We start from the raw sequence: 21,968 nt of genomic DNA on the forward strand, positions 1-21,968 counted from the left end.
AGGATGTGGCCACGGGGGCTTGTGCCCCATGGTGGGAGGGGGGGTTGGCACCAGAGATGTCACCTTGGTGACAGCCATAAACCCACCCCCATTCCATGTTCCATTGGCTCCAATCGTGCTGCTGCTCCGTGGATTTTAGGGGTGAAGGTTCAGCCTGGCTGAGGGTCCCTCCTCCTCCTCCTCCTCAAATGTCCCATCACTACTGGAAATGACCCCCGGGAGCTCCTGCCCCCTCCAGCCGTGGGAAGGGAGGACACAGAGGAGGGGGGGGAATGAACTGCTGAGCTCCCACCTCCAGGAAAGCTCAGGGGCTTCCTTAGGAATATTCCCCTGGGATTAACCGCCTCCCTTTCCCCACGGGGAGCTCTAGAGCAGCACAAGTTCTCAGGGCTGGCTCAGTCCCCTCTGCCAACCCCCGGCTCAGCTCAGCCTGCACTTGATGAAGTGAGAACGATGCCCTTCCTCCCGTTAATTCCCAGATCTTTTTCCTTCCCCCCTCGGGGCACAGCAGCGGCTGTAACATCATCAATGATTCAGGAGCCGAGCCAGCTGAAGACAAAGCTGATGGATGACGGTTCTGTTCGGGGGGGGGGAGGAATGTTTTCCTGCTGGAGATTTTTGGGAAACAAATCTATTTATCCTCGTTCCAAAGCGAAACACACCCCCCAGCCCGAGTGACTCAGCCCTGAGTCAGGGAACAGCAGCAGCAGGAGCAGCACGGAGGGATCCAGGCTGGGCCAGGGAAGGAGGAGCAGGAGCAGGCACAGGAATTTGGGCACAGGACTCCTCCAGTTCTCCCTGCTTTTAAGGGGTTAAACCAATTTTAGCCCGTTTTGCCCTTAGGATGGAACTTCCCGAGGCTCCAGGTTGGGCACTGAAGCAACAGGTCCCACTTTGCTGGAAGTGGCACCAGGACAAACATTGTGCCCTGGCTTTGGGTAAAACCCCCCAAAACAGAGGGGGGAGAGTTTTTTGGGAGGTTCCTGGGCAGCACTGGGGGCAGGAAGGGGGATGGGGACCCCTTGCACCCTCAGCAGCACCATCAGCTGAAGGATGGCTGTGATCCAGCTGGAAACCTATGGAAAATGGGTTGGAATTCCCCAATTATTAAACCAAATATATTTAGAGCATCACAAGATGGGCTGATCCTGCAACCATGACACTGGATAGGTTCTTCCCATCCGGGATCCTTCCCTGACCTTTGGCAGAACAGAAAACTCCTCATTGAAGTAAAGCCACTTTTTTCCCAGGTACATCCCATTCCACTAAAGTTTCCCTATGGACACCACCACCCCCCCCAACCCCAGTAGTGAGAGCCAACCTGTTCTAAACGCCAGAAGTAATTCCAGGTGTTGGAAAGAGGACAAAGCCCCCCATTCCCAGCACATCCAGAGCACGATCCCAGAGCTCAGCAGAGCCCCACCAGGGCTCCAGTTTAGTGTGTCCCCAAAACAACAGAGATGGGGACTTGGAAATTGTCCATCTGGGAACTCCCTGTGCAGGAGGATCACAGGGGTGTCTGTGCTGGAAGATTTTCCCTGAGCTCGAGGTAATTCCAGAGGAATTGCAGGGGTGAATCCTGCCCAAAGTGCTCCTGGAGCAGCCTGCAGGTGCCAGCTGGAGCCCAGGAGGGACAGGCAGGTGGGATGTGGCCCTGGTTCCACCCTGCCTGGCACCAGGGCAGGGAAAGCACCATTCTTCTAGGACAGCTCAGGTGCCAATTCCCATGGGAATGCTGGGCACTGACCTCAGGAGGTCACACACCTCATCCCTCCAAGCCCTGGAAAACAGTGGGGAGGAGCAGGGAGAGGATGGAGGGAGTGTGAGGACACAGGGAGGATCAGGAGAGGGATGGAGGGAGCACAGGGAGCACATGGGAGATAGATGGAGGGAATGTGAGGACATGGAGAGGAGCAGGGAGGATGAAGGCAACATGAGGACACAGGGAGAGGATGGAGGGAGCATAAGGACACAGGCAAAACCAAGGAGAAGAATGGAAGGAGAATAGGGAGGACATGGGAGAAGGATTGAGGGAGTGTGAGGACTCAGGGAGGATCAAGAAAGATGGAGGGAACATGGAGACACAGGGAGGATCAGGGAGAATCCTTCCCTGGGAGGGTGGGGAGGCCCTGGCACAGGTTGGGCAGAGAAGCTGTGGCTGCCCCATCCCTAGGATTGTCCAAGGCCAGGTTGGACAAGGCTTGGAACAACATGGGCTAGTGGAAGGTGTCCCTGCTCATGGTTGGAGTGGGAATGAGATGAGCTTTAATGTCCCTTCCAACCCAAACCATCCCAGGACTGTACAATTCCATCAGTTGCCCGGCTCACACATTTTTATATATTTTTACTGTCTATTAATCTTTTCTGAAGCTCAGAAAGCAAAACTGTACTTAATAGATTGCATTTCCTGCATCCTGCATCTTCCAACCCAAACCATCCTGGGATTCTACGATTTTCTGAAATTATGGCCAAGAAGGGCATCCCTCACCCCCAGACACACCAATGCTCTCCCTTCCCCTCCACGTCCTATAAAGAAAAGAGATATTACACAACATTTGTGCTTTTGATCTCCTTAAAATCAATTTAACATCCCCTCTCACAAAGCCTTGCACAGCAGCCACACATCAAAGGTGCTCTAGGCAAAAGTACTTTTATTTCCTTTTTTTCTTTAGAAACACTTTTTACAGCTTAAGAAACGGGCTTGCTTTTAAAAAGAAAGAAAATCACTATCCCAGGGACTCTCAGCATCCACAGCTCTGTGGGGTGAGAAGGTTTGGGGACCTTGCCATGAGGGGGGAGTGCTGGGAACACCTTTGATCCAAGCTGCTGGAGTTCCACAGGGAAACAACCCCCCACCCCGAGTAGGATTGAGGTGTGGTCTCACCTCCAGCCCTGGGTGTGAATTAAAGCTGTTCCTGCTGCTGGTTCCATCCCTTCCTGGGAAGGGTTTGGCTGGAGCAGCACCAGGGAGGACCTGGAGCCCTGAGGGAGGAGGGGCTGCCCATGGGTGGGAGCCATGGAAGAGGTGTGGGAGCCAGAGCTTTGCCTGGTTCAGCCACCTGGGAACTGAAGGCCCGGGAATGTGCCCAGGGGTTTGCACACAGAGCCTCCAACCCTTGGGAATTCAGCAAAGAGGGAAAGGGAATTCCCTCCTTATTTAAAAGCCATTTTCCAGCCAGGCTCCAGCACTTCCAGAGTGCCCAGGGTATCCCAGAGCAACCCCTGACCTTGTGCCTGGATGTCACCTCTCCAAAGGAGAGGAGTTGGTTTCTTGATCCCAGAGACCTCGACTGGGTCCAGTTTCCTTCTCCCCCCCGTTCTCCCCATCCAGAGGCTGTGGAGCTTCCCAGGGGAGCAGGGGGAGCTTCATCCCTGATGTCCAGCTCCTATGGACACTGGGCACACACAGCCAGGGCTCTGAGGGATTGTACATGTTGTTCAGGGCTGCTGGGAGTGGGATAACACTGCTCAGAAACATCCATTCCCAAACCCAGGAAGCTGGAAGATACTTGGAGAGGTATCAGAAGTCACAGCTGGTATCAATAGGGGGGCTGTTACTCACGCTATTCCCAAGTTTCTTGGATGGGATGAGGTTTTTACAGGAATTAAATACATAAACCTGAACTAAGTCCATGCAATGATATTCCCAGCAGGGATCAGGTTCTTTGATCCAGGTCCCACCTGCCCTGATCCAACAAGCTCATGGGGTTGAAATCCCCGTGGCACTTTTCCTCATGGATGTGGAATGTTTTGTTGCCAAGCCGGGGGCCAGACGTGCCAGGCTCTCCTCACAGAGGGCACTGGAATCCAAGGAATGCTCCTGCTCCATATCCAACTCCAAACTACATCCAACTGCTCCACATTCAACTCCAAACCACATCCAACTCCAAACCATGTCCAACTCCAAACACGGCCACGGCTGCTGCCTCCCCACCAGGCTGCTGGGAAATCACTGCCATGAACCATTTCTGATTTGGGAGAGAGAATGTTATAAATATTTTCATCCAGGAAGCCCTAAAACCAGGAAGGAAGGGTGAACTCAAGGCTTGACCCTCCTGCTCAACAGCAAACGTGGGATAACGTTGACAGGAAGATCCAAAATCCGTGTCAGCCGGAAACGGAGCCCCAAAGCTCAGCAGCCAGAGATGTCCCGTGCCTTGTTCCTCCGCTGGAATCTGACATCCAGAGGGTCAAATCCCCGCTCCCTGGCCCCAAAGAGAGCCCAGGGAGGAGTCCTGGCCGTGTAATCGGCCGCTGTGAAGGTCCTGGAGCCGCCGCTCCGCTCGTGCTCCCGCACCAGCTCCTGGAAGCGCTCGTAGTCGATCCAGGTGAACCACTCGCCATCCACCTTGAACTGGAGGGAAAACAAACACGTTATGGAGCGATGGGAGGCACCAAATCCACATTCCTGCCAAGACAAGATGGGTTTGGGCTGAATGGATGCCAGCTGTTGTCGGTTTTAACTCTGTAGCCCCACTGAGGTCCAGGGTAAAGTCACCCCGAACGGCCTTCCCAGGAAACCAAAAGAAATTCAGGTGGATGAATATCCTCATCCCTGGGGTTGGGGAACACCTGCAGACAGACACAGGAGCCCTGGTTTTCTCACAGCTTTAGTCACTGAGAGCTGTTTGCTCACAGAAAATTGATTCAGCCCCTCTGCTCTGCCCTGGTGAGACCCCCCTGCAGAGCTGCCTCCAGCCCTGGAATCCTCAGCACAGGGAAGATGTGGAGCTGTTGGAGCAAGTCCAGAGGAGGCACCAAGATGCTCCAAGGGCTGGAGCCCCTCTGCTCTGGAGCCAGGCTGGGAGAGCTGGGGGTGTTCACCTGGAGAAGAGAAGGCTCCAGGAGACCTGAGAGCCCCTTCCAGGGCCTAAAGGGGTTCCAGGAGAGCTGGAGAGGGACTTGGGACAAGGCATGGAGGGACAGGACAAGGGGAATGGCTTCCCACTGCCAGAGGGCAGGGTTAGATGGGATATTGGAAAGAAATTCCTCCCTGTGAGGGTGGGGAGGCCCTGGCACAGGTTGGGTAGAGCAGCTGTGGCTGCCCCACCCCTGGAAGTGTCCAAGGCCAGGTTGGACAGGACTTGGAGCAACCTGGGCTAGTGGAAGGTGTCCCTGCCCATGGCAGAGGGTGGGACTGGATGATCTTAAAGATCCCTTCTCATCCAAACCATTCCATGATGATTTCCACGAGGGTTTGACTGTTGGATGCTTTGTTGGACCCTTCAAAGTACAGGATTCAACCCCCCCTCCAGCCCCACTTTCCAGGAGGAACACTCCCATGGAGCATCCCAAAGCCTTCCCAGGCCTGTCTGCAGTTCCCAGGTGACACTTACACCTGAAAGAACTGGACAAGCCCTGGAGGGGCTGGTGTAAACAGGGATTGGTGCCCAGGTGCCCCTTGAGTGCCAAGGTCAACCACAGCTCCCACTCAGACCGTGTGTCTCCAACTCCAGGGCAGCACAGCCTGGAAAAACGGCCCAGGAGCGGCATCAGAGCAGGGATTGGGATGGATTTGGACGATTCTTGACAGGGGCAGGAGGGCTGTGTTTGGGAAGAGGGGAGGATAAAGAGGTTTAATGACACGAATCCTCTTTCCATGTGAGAATGTGAAGAATTGCTTCTTTTGACAGGCTGGAGCTGCATTTGTCTCCCAGACCTGCTCTGCTAATTTAGCCACAGCCCTGACTGAATCCTCAATTAGGATTTATCTGAGCTAAGAGCTTATTATGCATTTCATCCAAAGGAAAAAAAAAGAGGGAAAACAGCCTGACTCCCTGGTTGTGGTGGGTTGGGTTTTTTTCCCCAAACTTGATGGCTGTGCATTTAAAGTGGCACTTGACTTTGTGCCCGAGAGCTAAAAGCTTTTTTGGTTGGAAAAGCTGCTGACAACTGCAAAATCCTGCACTCAAACATGGTTAGTGCTCATCCATTGCTGCCTCTGGAATTACAGCACGTTCCTGCTGGGATTGGCCTCCACATGGAGCAGGGAAGGGACACTGCAGAGTCACAGCTCTGGGGAAGGAGCCTTGGCAGAAACCAACTCACTTTTCCCATGCCAAGGTGGGTGATGTGTTGTGTGAGGCCACCTGTAAAGCAGGTGCCAAAAACCACCTGCTCCCAAACTCTGGAGCTCTGGAGACCTGGGTTCCCCTGCCAGGGCCTGGGGAGGTGGAAGGTGACAAGTTCACACAGAAGACTCTCTGCTCTCCCCAGATTTGATTCAGTCACACTCAGCAAATTCTCACACCAACTGATCCCCAATCCAGGGGATCCAGCAAAGCCTTGAAGGCACGTGGGAGACATGGAAGGTGTCGAGATTATTCCCATGATGGGTTTGGAGCATTCCCAACAGGTCACACAGGGGTCACCTAAGAGAAACCCAGCACAGAAAGAGAGCTGGGACTTGATATTGGCTCTTTTCCTTGGAAAATCAGGGCAGAATCACAGAATCATTAAGGTTGGAAAAGACCTCCAAGATCACTGAGTCCAACCTGTGATGGGTCACAAAGGGGTGGAAGGGGGGGGCTCACAAAGAGCCCTTCACCCCACGGCCAAGGGTGGCTCACCAGGAGCAGTAAAGCCCCAGGAGATGCTGGTGCCACCCAGAGCAGCTGGAAGGAGGACACGGGCTGTGGCCACCACCCCAAATGAGGGTGATGACAGTTCAACAAGGCCAAGTGCAAGGTCCTGCACCCGGGTCAGGGCAAAATCCAGGCCCAAATTCAGGCTGGGTGGAGCAGGATGGAGAGCAGCCCTGAGGAGAAGGGCTTGGGGGTGTTGGTGGATGAGAAGCTCAGCATGGAGTCATGGAATGGCCTGGGCTGGAAGGGACCTGAAAGATCATCCAGTTCCACCCCCTGCCATGGGCACAACCCAGCCCTGTGCCCTGGGCTGATCCCCCAGTGTGGGCAGAGGGCAGGGGGGGATTCTGCCCCTCTGCCCCCTCAGGTGAGACCCCCCTGCAGAGCTGCCTCCAGCCCTGGGAACAACAGCACAAGGACATGGAGCTGCTGGAGAGAGTCCAGAGGAGGCCACAGAGGTGCTCCCAGGGCTGGAGCCCCTTTGCCCTGGAGCCAGGCTGGGAGAGCTGGGGGGGTTCACCTGGAGCAGAGAGAGCTCCAGGGAGACCTGAAAGCCCCTTCCAGGGCCTAAAGGGGCTCCAGGAGAGCTGGAGAGGGACTGGAGACAAGGGATGGAGGGCCAGGACAAGGGGAATGGCTTCCCACTGCCAGAGGGCAGGGATAGATGGGATATTGGGAAGGAATTCTTCCCTGTGAGGGTGGGGAGGCCCTGGCACAGGTTGCCCCATCCCTGGAAGTGTCCAAGGCCAAGTTGGAGCAACCCAGGACTGCAGGGACCTGGGGCAGGAGGTGCCTGAGCAGAGGTGATGCCATGTGGAACGTGGGATATGGGAATCAGATCCCACTGCAGCTCCTGATCCCTGTGCCCACCATCGGCCACTTCTGCAGGCACAGCATCAAAGAGGCACCTGGAAAACCGATCCCGAGTCCCGAACTCCTCCATTCCGATCTGAGGATAAACAAAGGAGCTTTTCCACCCTCACGCACGGGGAGTGATTAAACAGCTCATAAATCAGGGCATTCTCAGCACCTGCCACTGCCAAGCTCTCCAAGACAAACAAACAATTCACGGAATCATTACCCACAGTTTCTCACCTAATTAAGGCTCACAATTATTTAAGGCTCCCTCTGTCTGACAGTGGCAGTGTCAGAGCTGGAGTCACTCAGCAAAATGAGGAGAAATATTGTGGAGAAATTGGAATCTGAGCAGGGTCATGTGCTGTTCAAAAAGCCACAGACTTTTCCTTTGTCATGATTAGTTGCAACCTCAGGCTTGAGGAGGAAGAAATTAGGATTAAGCTGGTTTTTAGGTACCAGATGCAGGGATGAGAAGGCAATAATGGCCTTCCACTAGCCCAAGTTGCTCCAACCTGGCCTTGGACACTCCCAGGGATGGGGCAGCCACAGCTTCTCTGGGAAATCCATTCCAGGGCCTCCCCACCTTCCCAGGGAAGAATTCCTTCCCAATACCCCACCTAACCCTGCCCTCCTTCCCCTTAAGGCCATTATTACCTTCTCCTCCTGCACCTGCAACTTAAAAACCAGTTTAATCTTAATTTCTTCCCCCTCAAGCCTGAGGTTGCAACTAATAATGACAAAGGAAAAGTTTGGAGCTTTCTGAACACCACATGGCCCTGCTCAGACTAATTTATCCACATAAATATCGTGTTTCCCAAAAGAATGTAACAACCCCAAACTGACCTGATCTGAGCCTGTGCCCCTGGGAGTTATTGTAAAGAAAAGCTTCATTATTGCAGATTTATTTGGGTTTAATCCCCCCCCTTCACTGAGTGGAGCAGCTCCTCTGCCAATTAAGCCAGGGCTGCATCCAGACAGTTTTAATTCCAATGGATCAAACCAGGATTACTGCAGCACAACAGAGATCTCCTGTTAATAACTAAAATATCAAGCCCAGCAGAGCCACCTTCCTGCTGGAAGGGGACACAGGAAAGGCAGAAAACCTGCAGGAAACACAACATTCCCTGCTCACACCTGCCCTGGGGGGGTTGTTTGGCTGCTTGGCCCCACCTGGGATCTGCCCCATCCCCTGGGAGTGTTGTGGCCTCACTCCAAGCAGCTCCCCAAGGCTGGTTTTCCCCTTGCCCTGTGATGCTGCCTCCGGATCCAGGATCACAAGGACATGTCCCACTCTCCAAATAATTTGCAAGGCAGGAAGGAAACGGGATGTGATGGACTCTCTGTCTCTGTTCTCCCCCCTGTGAGTGCAGCTGGGAGTTAAGTGCTTCCTCTCCCTCCCTAAATATAGACAAAAAGCTCAGCATGGAACATCTTCACCTCCTCTGCAGCCTCTCCAAGCACAGCCAGGACACCCATGGAGCCTCCACAGCCCTCACAGGGACAACACTGCCAAGGAAAAGGCCAATTCCCACTTTTCTGGGAGGATTCTGTGGTTGATGGAGAGTGCTGAGCACCTTTGGACAGGATCCTATGTCCCCCAACTCATTTCAGATCAAGTCACCCCTGACAGCAGCCTTGGCACACCCCCAGCACTGCAGGGCCATGGACTCATGGAATGGGTTGGGAAGGGATATTAAAGCTCATCTCATCCCACCCCCTGCCATGGGTAGGGACATCTTCCACTGTCCCAGGGTGCTCCAACCTGGCCTTGGACACTCCCAGGGATGGGGTAGCCACAGCTTCTCTGCCCAACCTGGGCCAGGGCCTCCCCATCTGAACAGGGAACTTTGATCGTGGCAAATGAACTTTATTCCCAAAAGCATCTCCCTGGGATCACCTGGGCATGACAGGGACACCCTGCCCTGCTGGAGGACACAACACCATCCCAGGGCACATCCAACAGGGCAACAATCCAAGGGGTGACACAAGGGAGGGCTGGAGCACCACCAGGGAACATTTGGATCCCGGGCAGGGACACTCTGCTTCTGGAATTCTTTGCTTTAGGTTGTAGGGAGATGGATGTTGGTCTCTTCTCCCAGGGAACAAGAGACAGGACAAGAGGAAATGGCCTCAAGTTGTGTCAGGGGAGGTTCAGGTTGGATATCAGGGGAAAATTCCTTCATGGAAAGGCTGGTCAGGCACTGGAAGGGGCTGCCCAGGGCAGTGGTGGAGTCCCCATCCCTGGAGGTGTTCCCAAAACATGTGGATGTGGCACTTTGGGACAGGATTTTGTGGTGAACACGGTGGATGGGGCTGGGATTTTCCAACCTTTCCAGTTCCATGATTCCCAGTCAGACATATCAGGTTTATAAAGGCAGAAAAGGCTGAAGGCAGTTAACTGAGAGCTCCAGAGAGAGCAAAGCACTGGGATTCCAGGAATATTCCCAGTGCTCTGCATGGTTAATTGCCATGGAAATCAACCCTGGCACCACAGGGAAGAGGCAGGGATGCTCAGACATGGAATCACGGTGTTCTACCAGAGAATTATGGAATCCCAGGCACCTGGGAATTATGGAATGCCGGCCTGGCTGAGGAGCAGAGGGAGCAGCACTGACAAGGAATTTGTGTCTGGAAAGCAACAGGGAAGTGGAAAAAAACCCACCTGCTCCAGCAAGGGAGAGATTTAAATGAACAAACCAGGAGAGAATTGTCAGGAAGCACTTTGGGAGAGGGTGGAATACACAGGTAAAGCAAATTCAACCTGGTGGGGCAGAAGGTTTTAGCCTAGAAACGCCCAAGGGGTTAAATTTCATCCATAAAAACCTTCCCTGCAAGGAAGTCACAGCACATTCCCCCTTTCTTAGGCACTTGTTCTGGTCATCCTGAGGATACATTGATTGTTCCAAGCCTGGAAAAGCAGCAGCCTGAGGTCCCTCTCTGGAAAAGGTCACTTGAATTCAGTGTTAATTAGAAAGGTGTCGATATTTCAGCCCGTTAGTTCCAAAGTGCTGCCATAAATCACGTTTTTGGGACCATGGTGTTTATGGGATTTACTAGAAAGCAAATGGAATTCCTCAGGAATTCAGCACTGTTGCTAAAGAACCCGAGAGGATGGAGCCCAAACACACAGGGAACCTCTCAGCGAGATGGGAACCACTGGAAAGCTGGGAGGAAGAGGCAGAAAAGGCAGGGAAGGGGAGATCCTACATCCATGGGAGCCCAGACCAAGCCAAGGAGGGCTGCACTCATCCTTCAGAAGGACACAACTCATCCCTGGAAGCCACCAAGGCCAGGTTGGATGGGGCTTGGAGCAAACTGGGCTATGGAAGTGTCCCTGCCCATGGCAGGGGGTGGGATGAGATGAGCTTTAAGGTCCCTTCCAACCCAAACTATTCCATGATCCTAAGAAACTGATGGCTCCAAAACCATGGAAATCCCAGTAACTAATGGATTTTCAGGTCACAGGTGTTCGCTGTGTTCATTTTTAGGGCTCTGTGAAGGGCAACTGGAAAAGGAACATTTTGCTGTAAGGCTTCAGTTTATAAGACCTTTTAAGCTCTCCTGGGATAGTCCAGCAGAGGCAGATCCAGAGCTCTCCTGGGATAGTCCAGCAGAGGCAGATCCAAAGCTCTCCTGGGATAGTCCAGCAGAGGCAGATTCAAAGCTCTCCAGGATTAAGTGGGACACATTTCAATCCTTGAGCCTCCCTGAGTCCTCAAGCTCCCTTCCTCAAGCTCCTCTCCTGCCCCCCCAGACACATGTTCAGACACCAGGAAGCAGGGAAAAACAAGGGATGTGTATGTGGGAAGAGACTTGGAAGCTCAATAGGAGATTTTGAAGACACTGAAGAACCCCCCAAATATTCCCCAGCTCCAACCCCGGGGTCACCTCTTCGCTCCAGGAAGAAGAAAATAACACCAGCCCTACAAACTGCAGTTTCCTCTCCCTTAAATCCCTTTTTTCCCCCTAAATCCCTGGCCCTAGGAGACTCCAGAGCTTAAGTCCTAAACTATCATTCATCACACAAGCAGGTGCCAATCAATGACTTTCCATCAATCAAGGCAGGATGAATTATTTCTGACATTCCCAGACTCTTTTCCTGCAGGCTGTCATTCCATATTGATGTTCAAATGATGATGAGCATTGTTTGAACACCCCCAAATTCCGAACACAGGGAAATAATAAGTCCCATTTCTTAATGATTTTTATTACAGCCTTCCTGCAACTCCTTAATTTTTTAAAGAGCCCTTTGATTTTGCCATTCCTCGCTCCAGCCTGATCATTCCCAGGGCACAGGTTTTGCTGACAATAATAGACACTGACAAATTTTATTCTCCACTAGAGCCTGAAATGCAAAAATTAAAACCTAATCGAAATAAATCTATTTTTTATTAGTTATTTTAGTACTGGGGACAGATTGTTTCCCAAAGACACCCTCTGCTAATGGCTCTGGAAGGCAAAGCAGCTGCTGAATTCCTCCTGGGCAGGTATCAATTCATTCTTGTTACTAATGGTGTTACTTAAATTATGCATCAATAGGGTCGGTGCAATCTGCTTGTTTTCCTTCCCCTGGACCTTAGAATGGAAAAGAATATTTGGATTTCTCAGGCACAGTTGCCAGTGGCAACAACCAGAAGTGAGGCTGTAAATAAAGCAAATTTTAGGGGGCTTAAAACAGAGTTAGTGCCAGGTATCCTGGTCTTCTCTGCTCCCATAAAAATAAGGACAGTTTAGGAACTGTGCAGGGGTTTTCAACAAGGAGATTCTGACAATTATCAAATGTGGTTTGAGCAAAAGGGAGTAGGGATAGATGGATATTGAGAAGGAATTGTTCCCTGTGAGGGTGGGGAGGGCCTGGCACAGGTTGCCCAGAGAAGCTGTGGCTGCCCCATCCCTGGAAGTGTCCAAGGCCAGGTTGGAGCAACCTGGGCTAGTGGAAGGTGTCCCTGCCCATGGCAGGGGCTGGAATGAGATGGCCTTTAAGGCCTCCTCCAACTCAAAGCATTCCAGGATTCTACGATTCCATCAGCTGCCCAGCTCACACATTATTATATATTGTTATTGCCTTTCTATTAATCTTTTCTGAAGGTCAGAAAACAAAACAGCACTTGATGTTTTTTCATCTCCTGCATACTTTAAAAAGAATTATTATTCTTTTGGCATTTCACTCTTATTTCATTTCATTTCCCTTCCCTACTTGTGAGGGGGGGCTGCAAGAGAGAGGGGACAAGTTTTTAGCAGGGCCTGTTCTGACAGGACAAGGGGCAGAGGCTTTAAGGAGGGTCAATTTACATTGGATATAAGAAGAGTTTTGTACCAAGAGGATGGAGAGGCCCTGGCACAGGGTGCCCAGAGAAGCTGTGGCTGCCCCATCCCTGGAAATGTTCAAGGTCAGGTTGGAAGGAGCACATGGAATTCCAGGATAGTGTGGGTTGGGAGGGACATTAAAACTCATCCCATTCCACCCCCTGCCATGGGCAGGGACACCTTCCACTAGCCCAGGTTGCTCCAAGCCCCGTCCAACCTGGCCTTGGACACTTCCAGGGATGGGGCAGCCACAGCTTCTCTGGGCATCCTTGTCCCACTATCCCAGGGTGCTCCAGGATGCTCCCTCAGAACACTGTCCCCGCCACTGGACACCCCAATGCAAACACAGAGCCAAGGCAGAGCCCACACTGGATTTGTTCCTGCCTTCCTCAAAATGCAAAGGGAGTGAGACAAAGGCCAGGAGATCCAGCACTGAGTTTCCTTCCCAAAAGCCATCCAGATGGAAGTATCCATCCCAGAAATGTAATAGAGCTGGGGAAGGGGCTGGAGCAGCAGGAGCAGCTGAGGGAGCTGGGGGGGCTCAGCCTGGAGAAAAGGAGGCTCAGGGGGGACCTTCTGGCTCTGCAACTCCCTGACAGGAGGGGGGAGCTGGAAGGGTCGGGCTCTGCTCCCAGGGAACAAGGGACAGGAGGAGAGGGAACGGCCTCAAGCTGTGCCAGGGGAGGGTCAGATTGGATATTGGGGAAAATTTCTTCATGGATAGGGCTGTCCAGCCCTGGCACAGCTTCCCAGGGCAGTGGTGGAGTCCCCACTCCTGGAGGGATTCAGGAGCTGTGTGGATGTGGCCCTTGCGGACGTGGGTCAGGGGTGGCCTTGGCAGCACCAGGTTGGACACAACGATCTAAGGGGGCTTTTCCAACCTAAACAATTCCACGAAAACTCCGGAGAACAAACACATCAGAACCAGGCAGTCGTGCAGCACTTCCCAGGAGAAGCAGCAGTGGCTGGAATCCCCCCTGGCCCAGGGATGCTCACCTTGGTGTGGGCCAGCAGCAGGCAGTTGGAGTGCTCGTGCTCGCAGGCAATCTCGTAGTCGGGCAGGAGCTCGGCCAGGTCCTGCACAAACCCCACCACCTCCTCGTGCCAGGGCACGTTGGCCATGGTGAGGCTGCTGGCAGAGCTTTCTCCACAGTAGGTCACACCCTGAGGAGAGACATGGAAACCATCAGGAGTCAGGTTAACTCCTCCCGAGCTCCGGGTGGTGCTGGAATATCTGGGTTTGTCGCCCCTTCACAAGGTCACAAAGTTGGAGATGGCAGCAAAGCTCCATCTCTCCCTCAGTGACACATCCGTGTGCCCAGGTGTCCCTGGCAGCAAAACACAGGGTAGTGTTTCTCCTGGAAAGCAGCTTGAGGAGGATTCCAAGGGGGGATGGTCCTGAGTGACCGAGGGACATTCCAGAAGGTCACTTGGGTTTGACACACGACATCTCTAGAATAAAGTCTCATGGACATCCAGTGTGACAGGTCACTGTGCCACTCCTGGAGATACTGTCCCCTGTGTCACAGGGGTGACACCCCAGTGCTCCCATCACTCCCATCCCATTGCTCCCATCACTCCCATTCCCAGTGCTCCCATCATTCCCATTCCCAGTGCTTCCATCACTCATCACTCCCATCCCATCACTCCTATCCCACCACTCCCATCCCAGTGCTCCCATCACTCCCATCACTCCCATCCCATCACTCCCATCCCATCCCTCCCATCCCAGTGCTCCCATCCCTCCCATCCCAGTGCTCCCATCCCTCCCATCCCATCACTCCCATCACTCCCATCCCACCACTCCCACCCCCAGAGTGATCCAAGCCCCTGCAGCAGCCTCGAGCCCCTGGTCAGTGAATGGAACCCCTCAAGTTCTCCCACCCCCCTCCACCACCTTCAGCCTCACAACCACAGAACCCTTTGGAAAAGCCCTCCAAGACCATCGAGTCCAACCTTGGACCCATCCCCACCTTGTCCCCCAGCCCAGAGCACCGAGTGCCACCTCCAGTTGTCCCATTTTGGAACCAGCTGCTCCTAATTTGGAGATCTGATCACTTGAACCTCCTGAATTACTGATTTAGTTTTAGCCATGACCTCAAATCACTTGTTCCCTCTTTAATCAAGTCAGGAAAATTCTCTAAAATTGCTTCAGCAGCTGGTGGCTTGTTGAGATGTATTTTTATGTCTTTCTTTCTTTTCCTTTCTTTCTTTCTCTCTTTCTCCTCTCTTTCTCTCTTTCTTTTTTCTTTCTTTCTTTTCTTTCTTTCTCTCTCTCTTTCTTTCTCTCTTTCTTTTCTTTCTTTCTCTCTTTCTCTCTCTTTTTCTCTTTCTTTCTCTCTTTCTTTCTTTCTCTTTCTCTCTCTTTCTTTCTTTCTTTTCTTTCTCTCTCTTGTTCTTTCTCTCTCTCTCTCTTTTCTCTTTCTCTTTCTCTTTCTCTTTCTCTTTCTCTTTCTCTTTCTCCTCTCTTTCTCTCTCTCTTTCTTTTTTCTTTCTTTTTTTTCTTTCTCTCTCTTTCTCTCTTTCTTTCCTTTTTTCTCTCTTCCCTTCTTTCTTTTTCTTTCCCTTCCCTTCCCTTCCCTTCCCTTCCCTTCCCTTCCCTTCCCTTCCCTGAGTAGAACACTGTACAATACTGGACGTTTCTTAAACTCCAATTTGCCATCAAACCTGGGCAGGTCACTGGGTGCTCACAGGCAGTGGGTGGCCACACTCAGTGTCACCCCCTCAGAGTGTAAACAGTGGGGTAGTTTATGGGATCTTTTAACTGTCTGCCTAAAAATATTTGACAGATACTCTCCTGAGCCACTTAAAGTTCTTCTAATCAAATCCTTTGCTGTCATTTTCCCAGCAATTAATCTGTCACCAGCCAGAGGAGAAATAACCCACCTGCTCACAGGGTTGGCCCCAAACCCACCCAAAGGGGGAACACAAAGAAAAAGGGCTTTTCCCCTGCACAACAGCCCAGCTCTGGGCTGCTTTCAGCCCCTTTGCTCCTTGCCTGAGCTGTTTTATTCCAGTCACAAAATCCCATCGAGCCCAGCCTTTAAAACACGATTTGATGGCTGATTGTGTCTGGTTTTTCCCTCTGTGAACACTTCTTTTAAATGGCATTTGGACCCAAAGTTCACGTGTGTTGTGTCCACCCCACTGACACCCTGCTCCCAAATCTGATTTACCCGAGCTAAACTGCACATTTCATGGCCTGCAACAAACACACCTTTGCAAACACTTTCAATTAAGAGCAAGGTGAACCACACAGAGCTGAAACAGGGCTACAAAAGAAACAGCCTGCTGCTAATTAGCAACTGTACAAGTTTGGGAAGCAATTACTTTCTCACCCATAAATTAATGAGTGGCTCCCTCCATTAATCTGCCCAAGCAGCACAACTCAGAGCCAGCCTGGAAACAGGGGGATGGTGCTAAAAAGGGATGTACATTCGTTTTTATTTAGCCCAGCTCTGAAAGAAGCCTTTAAAAATATTAGTTCTATATTCGTTAGTCTTATTTAGAGCAGCCACAGCCACGCAAATGAGGGGTTATGGATCCCCAAAGTTCAGCTGGAGAGACACAGAAATATTTTCCCTGCATTTGTTACCCAGCTTATGGATTTGAGCAGCATGAAAAATGGATGAGGACAGAGGGGTAAAATTCTTAGGAAGCTACAACATGACTCACTCTCTTAGTAAACTCCAAAGAGATCATTTACAAGCAAAGGATGCACTGGAATAACTGAGGGCTCGGCTGGCTCATTAATTCCCAGCACAAATCAATGAGGATCAGCTTCCAGCACACCCAAGGAAAGCACAGCGGCTTTCAACCTCCCCAACTCCTTAAAACAGGAGTTAATTACCAGAGCTGATACCACTTAAAAAGGGGGAAGGGTTGATTAGGGCAGTCACGTTGTATTTGCTGGTAATACATGAAGACAGTTATTGAGACATCAAGTGTTGAGAAGGAAGTGATTCCATTGTTCCCCCCAGCTCTCACACCAACCTCCCCAGGCAGCAGCATCATCAACCCCCCTCTTAATTACCTCCTTAATGAGGGTGTTTTAGCATCCTAATCCACAGGGCTTTGGCCAAGTACCTTCTAACGCAGCAGCCTTTTGAAAAGCAGCTCCTGGTTCTGCCGGGATGAATCCAGAGAAACCCTGCTGGGCACTCCCTGGGGTTCACAGAACCATGGGAGGGGTTGGGTTGGAAGGGGCCTTAAAGACCATCCAGTTCCACCCCCTGCCATGGGCAGGGACACCTTCCACTAGCCCAGGGTGCTCCAACCTGGCCTTGGACACTACCAGGGATGGGGCAGCCACAGCTTCTCTGCCCAACCTGGGCCAGGGCCTCCCCACCTGAACAGGGAACTTTGGTCGTGGCAAATGAACTTTATTCCCAAAAGCATCTCCCTGGGCTCACCTGGGCATGACAGGGACACCCTGCCCTGCTGGAGGACACAACACCATCCCAGGGCACATCCAACAGGGCAACAATCCAAGTGGTGACACAAGGGAGGGCTGGAGCACCACCACAGAACATTTGGATCCCAGGTAGGGGGGACACACTGCTTGTGGAATTCTTTGCTTTAGGTTGTAGGGAGGTGGGTGTTGGGCTCTTCTCCCAGGGAACAAGGGACAGGACAAGAGGAAACAGCCTCAATTGTGCCAGGGGAGGTTCAGGTTGGATATCAGGGAAAAATTCTCTCTAATATCCCATCTAACCCTGCCCTCTGGCAGTGGGAAGCCGTTCCCCCTCGGCCTGTCCCTCCAGCCCTTGTCCCCAGTCCCTCTCCAGCTCTCCTGGAGCCCCTTTAGGCACTGGAAGGGGCTCTCAGGTCTTCTGGAGCCTTCTCTTTTCCAGGTGAACACCCCCAGCTCTCCCAGCCTTCCCTCCCAGCAGAGCTGCTCCATCCCTCTGACCATCCTGGTGCCTCCTCTGGACCTGCTCCAACAGCTCCATGTCCTTCCTGTGCTGGGACCCAGAGCTGATTTTCACGTGGCTGTGATGGAGCTGAGTGAGCACAACTATTGCCCAGAGCCTTGTGCCAGGGGGAGAAGCATGAGGAGCACATTCCCTCCCCCCAGGATCTGGATGGAGATCTGGACAGTCAGCATTTTAATCCATAGGGGCTCTGAAGGAAAGATTCCCGGGGAATTAAATATGACAGGGCTTTGTCTCTCAACTCAAACTCCAGACTTCCCAACTTAATTACTGAACAAAACAATTCCCTGAACTGCCAGCCCACAAATTATAAATTTCATTGAGACTCATGTGAATGAAGAGCAGAACAAAGTGCTGGCCAAGCTGCTGAGTGACAGAGCCACTGTTTAAAAACTGGGGCAGCCCTGACCCAGGACAAATATAAAAAGACTGAAATGACATGTTGATAGATGGCACTCCCTGCAATAAAAATGCTCCTGGTCTGGGCATCAGCACCTCCAAATGACAGACACAGCCCTGCAGTGGTTCAGCGAGGATTCAACTCGTTGGTTGTGTTTGATAATCACTTTTCAGCTGATTTAACAAAGGCCACCAGTTCTGGGTGGCAGGGAAATGTGAAAGGCAGGGGTGGAGATGGTGAGTTGGGCTGCACAAGCCCAGCTCTCCAGACACCCCACACACATGGCCTGGAGCTGTGTCAGGGCAGGGTCAGGTTGGATCTCAGCAAAAGGTTCTTCCCCCAGAGGCTGGTTGGGCACTGCCCAGGCTCCCCAGGGCAGTGGGCACAGCCCCAAGGCTGCCAGAGCTCCGGGAGGGTTTGGACAATGCTCTCAGGGACAGGGTGGGGTTGCTGGGGTGTCTGTGCAGGGCCAGGAGTTGGACTCCATGATCCTTGTGGGTCCCTCCTAGCTCAGGATATTCCATGATTTTGTGATCTGGTTGCTGTCGTTGGAGCCCGAAGCAGAACGTTGTCCCTGGGGAAGGGTCTGTCCTTGCTAAATCATGGAATGGCTTGGGTTGGGGGAGACCTTAAAGACCATCCAGTTCCACCCCCTGCCCTGGGCAGGGACACCTTCCACTAGCCCAGGTTGCTCCAACCTGGCCTTGGACACTTCCAGGGATGGGGCAGCCACAGCTTCTCTGGGAAGTGAAGCTTCATCGTGCAGCTCATGGAAACATGACTTTGTGCCTTCCCCCCTGAGCTGAGCCTTCCAGCTTCTCCCCATCCCTTTTCATTTCAGGAGGACAACACAAGCCTGGCTGCTCTCGCTCCAAGGGCTGTTTGTCCCACAGTGCCTGAGGGCAGCACTTTGGGCAGAGCAGAGGTGACAGTCCCAGCACAGAATCTTCTCAAGGCTTTGTGAAATCAGTTTGCAGCCACTTGGAAACGCTTGTCCCTGATGATTTCCCTGCAGCACCTCCACACCAAGCTGGGGGTGGTGTCTGGCCCAGCTGAGGATGCTGCTCTGGGGCTGCAAAGCTCCTGAGGCTTTGCTGCAAGATTCAAATGACCAAGGAAATGAGCGGAAGGAAGGAGCAGAGGGAAGTATCAGTCCCAATCTGCTCAGTCTTGTCATATTAAACACTAAAGATTATTTAAGTGCTTAAAGTAATGAGGAAAATGAGCTGTGCCTTAATGAGTTTTTAATTGCAGCAGCAAGAGGGGACTGCCCCCACCTGTCAAAAAAGCCACTGAGTCCTGCTGAATCCCAGTTGGAATTTAGATGAAGGGAGGTGAAGCTAAATCTCCTGTTTCTGCTATAAATAAACCCAAACCATGGATGATTTCCATGCACAAAAATAGCCCAACATTGACCAATTACTGTCCCAGAATCACAGGGTCAGGAAGGTTGGAATGGACCCGTAAGACCAAGTCCAAGCATCTCCCCAGCACTGCCAAGGTCACCTCTGGCCACGTCCCCAAGTGCCACATCCACATGTTTTTTGAGCACCTTCAGGGATTGGGACTCCACCACCTCCCTGGGCAGCCCCTTCCAGTGCCTGACCACCCTTTCCATGGAGAAATTCCTCCTGATGTCCAACCTGACCCTCCCCTGGCACAGCTTGAGGCCGTTCCCTCTCCTCCTGTCCCTTGTTCCCTGGGAGCAGAGCCCGACCCCCCCTGGCTCCCCCCTCCTGTCAGGGAGTTGCAGAGCCAGAAGGTCCCCCCTGAGCCTCCTTTTCTCCAGGCTGAGCCCCCCCAGCTCCCTCAGGTGCTCCTGCTGCTCCAGCCCCTTCCCCAGCTCCGTTCCTTTCCCTGGACACAAAAATGCTGGATGGTAACACAAACCTCTGGCTTTTGGAACATTCAAGACGACGAGTTGCACGTTCTAGACCTTAAATATAACCATCAACTGTGCCAGAGACATGCTGGCATTAGAACAGACTAAGGCAATAAATACATTGGATGCATATTTAATAACCCCAGGACTGATTCTCCCTTTACCATTGGCTTAAGGAAGAGAACAGGGTCCCACAGAGTTCAGACACTCATGGAAATGAGAACAAGTATTAAGCCCTGCAAGAATCTAAATCTCCATCCCCTCCACCCCACGAGCCTCTTTGGAGCAACACTGGATTAGCTCAGTTCATCTTAAATGGACGTCATTTATCTCCAGTATTTAACCAGGAAATCCCACTGGGATCAGCCCCATTTTCTGGCAGATGCTTTGCAGTGTCTCGTACTAATTGTTTGTTTATTTGCTTTGAGCACGACCCAGTTGTTGCCTTTTTAACCTGTCACAAAATGCTGAGCCCTGTCCACGTGCCAGATAAGCTTCATTCTCAAAGGAACACAAGAAATCACTTTTAATCAAAAATATCAAGTGACAATATCAATTCCCAGGTGACAAATGCTGTGTGAGCACCACAACTGCCAGGGCTGGACCAGAGGCCGGGGACACACTGGCAGGAGTTTTTGTCTGAGTTTTTGCAGGAAAGGGAATCCCAGCAGTAACCTTGAGACTAGACTGGAACACACTCAACCCTTCCTGTCTTCACTTGGGTTAGAATTGAACCCCTGACTTTATGTCCCATGATACAATCACAGAATCATGGAATGATTTGGGTTGGAAGGGAACTTAAAGCCCACCTTGTCCCACCTCCTGCCATGGGCAGGGACACCTTCCACTAGCCCAGGGTGCTCCAAGCCCCGTCCAACCTGGCCTTGGACACTTCCAGGGATGTTGGTAGTTTTTGGACCCTCATACCCCACAGCAACAAACCTCACTGATCATCAGCCACTCTCAGTCACTGTGAAACAGGTCCCTCACTCCTGGCCATGAAAAGGGAAAAACTGTGATGATGAAGTCACAGAAAACACAAAAGGCCAATATGGGATGATGCTGGATTTGGTGTGAGCTACTTCCCTCTGCAGAGCATCAAGTGTCACCTCCTGGAACAATACACTTGGTTGTTAAATTTGTTTAAAACCCTCTTGTTCTCCCACAAAAACATCCCAGATAAAAATCTGTGAGCAAGACCTTTCATCTAGCTTTGGGTCAATTTAAACACAATCTGTCTCAAGCAAAGCCAGGGAAGCCACCAGAGAAATCCATGATTTTTCAGAAAGGTCATTTAGACCCCAGTGTTGGGCCAGCACTGAGTGCTGTGGTAAGATCACAGAATCCCAGAATATGCCAAGTTGGAAGGACCCCCAAGGATCATGGAGTCCAACCCTCAGCCCTGCACAGGCCCAGCCCCAAGAGTCACCCCCTGTGCCCCAGAGGATCAGCCAAACCCTCCCTGAGCTCTGGCAGCCTTGGGGCTGTGCCCACTGCCCTGGGGAGCCTGGGCAGTGCCCAACCAGCCTCTGGGGGAAGAACCTTTTCCTGAGATCCAACCTGACCCTGCCCTGTGTGAACAGGAGCTCCAGCACTGCTGCTCACAACAGCACATCCACACTTCCAGGGAATCAACCTGCCTTTCTTCTTTTCCAAACCCAGATCCCAGGGCAGCACAGCTCTATTTACAACCTCAATTACATGGAAAAAAAATGGAGCCTCCTTCCTGTCCTGAGCCCTGACAACTCCTTCCTGCTGCTGGAGCTGAGGAGGAATTAGCTGTGCTCTTGTTCTCTCTCTCCTCTCTCCTGGGGCTGAGCTGCTGTCAGACCTCCTGTTTGCTTTGGAGAGCTTGGGAATATCATCCTCCCTTCACCAGGCTGGAAACAAAGAGCAAAGTGAAGAGGGTGTTTGTGGGGTTTGAGTGCACAGCTCACCTTGGAGCTGTGAAACGTTGGACTGTGGGTTTTCATCCGAGCTGGGACTGGGAAGGGAAGCCTTTC

At 52.1% G+C, this 21,968-nt stretch overlaps 1 protein-coding gene across 5 annotated transcripts in view; it reads right to left on the bottom strand.

The window, feature by feature from the left end:
• Positions 1–2,664: 2,664 nt before the first annotated feature.
• The window catches only part of LOC113978185 (S-adenosyl-L-methionine-dependent tRNA 4-demethylwyosine synthase-like), a 100,770-nt gene continuing 81,466 nt past the window's right edge, over positions 2,665–21,968 (bottom strand). For 2 of the 5 annotated variants that reach the window (XM_027704919.1, XM_027704920.1), the window contains exons 15-16: positions 13,746–13,913; positions 2,665–4,354 (exon numbers count right to left, since the gene is read on the bottom strand). In XM_027704919.1, the coding sequence (XP_027560720.1) occupies positions 4,133–4,354; positions 13,746–13,913 (390 nt within the window). In that variant the 3' untranslated portion in view covers positions 2,665–4,132. Of the gene's footprint in view, positions 4,355–5,336; positions 5,468–10,795; positions 12,085–13,745; positions 13,914–21,968 lie in introns of those variants that run through there. The other 3 variants (XR_003537506.1, XM_027704921.1, XM_027704922.1) reach the window with 3 other exon arrangements.

Source organism: Neopelma chrysocephalum, unplaced genomic scaffold, assembly GCF_003984885.1.
Source record: "Neopelma chrysocephalum unplaced genomic scaffold, ASM398488v2 Primary Assembly neopelma1_299, whole genome shotgun sequence".
Lineage (NCBI taxonomy): Eukaryota > Metazoa > Chordata > Aves > Passeriformes > Pipridae > Neopelma > Neopelma chrysocephalum.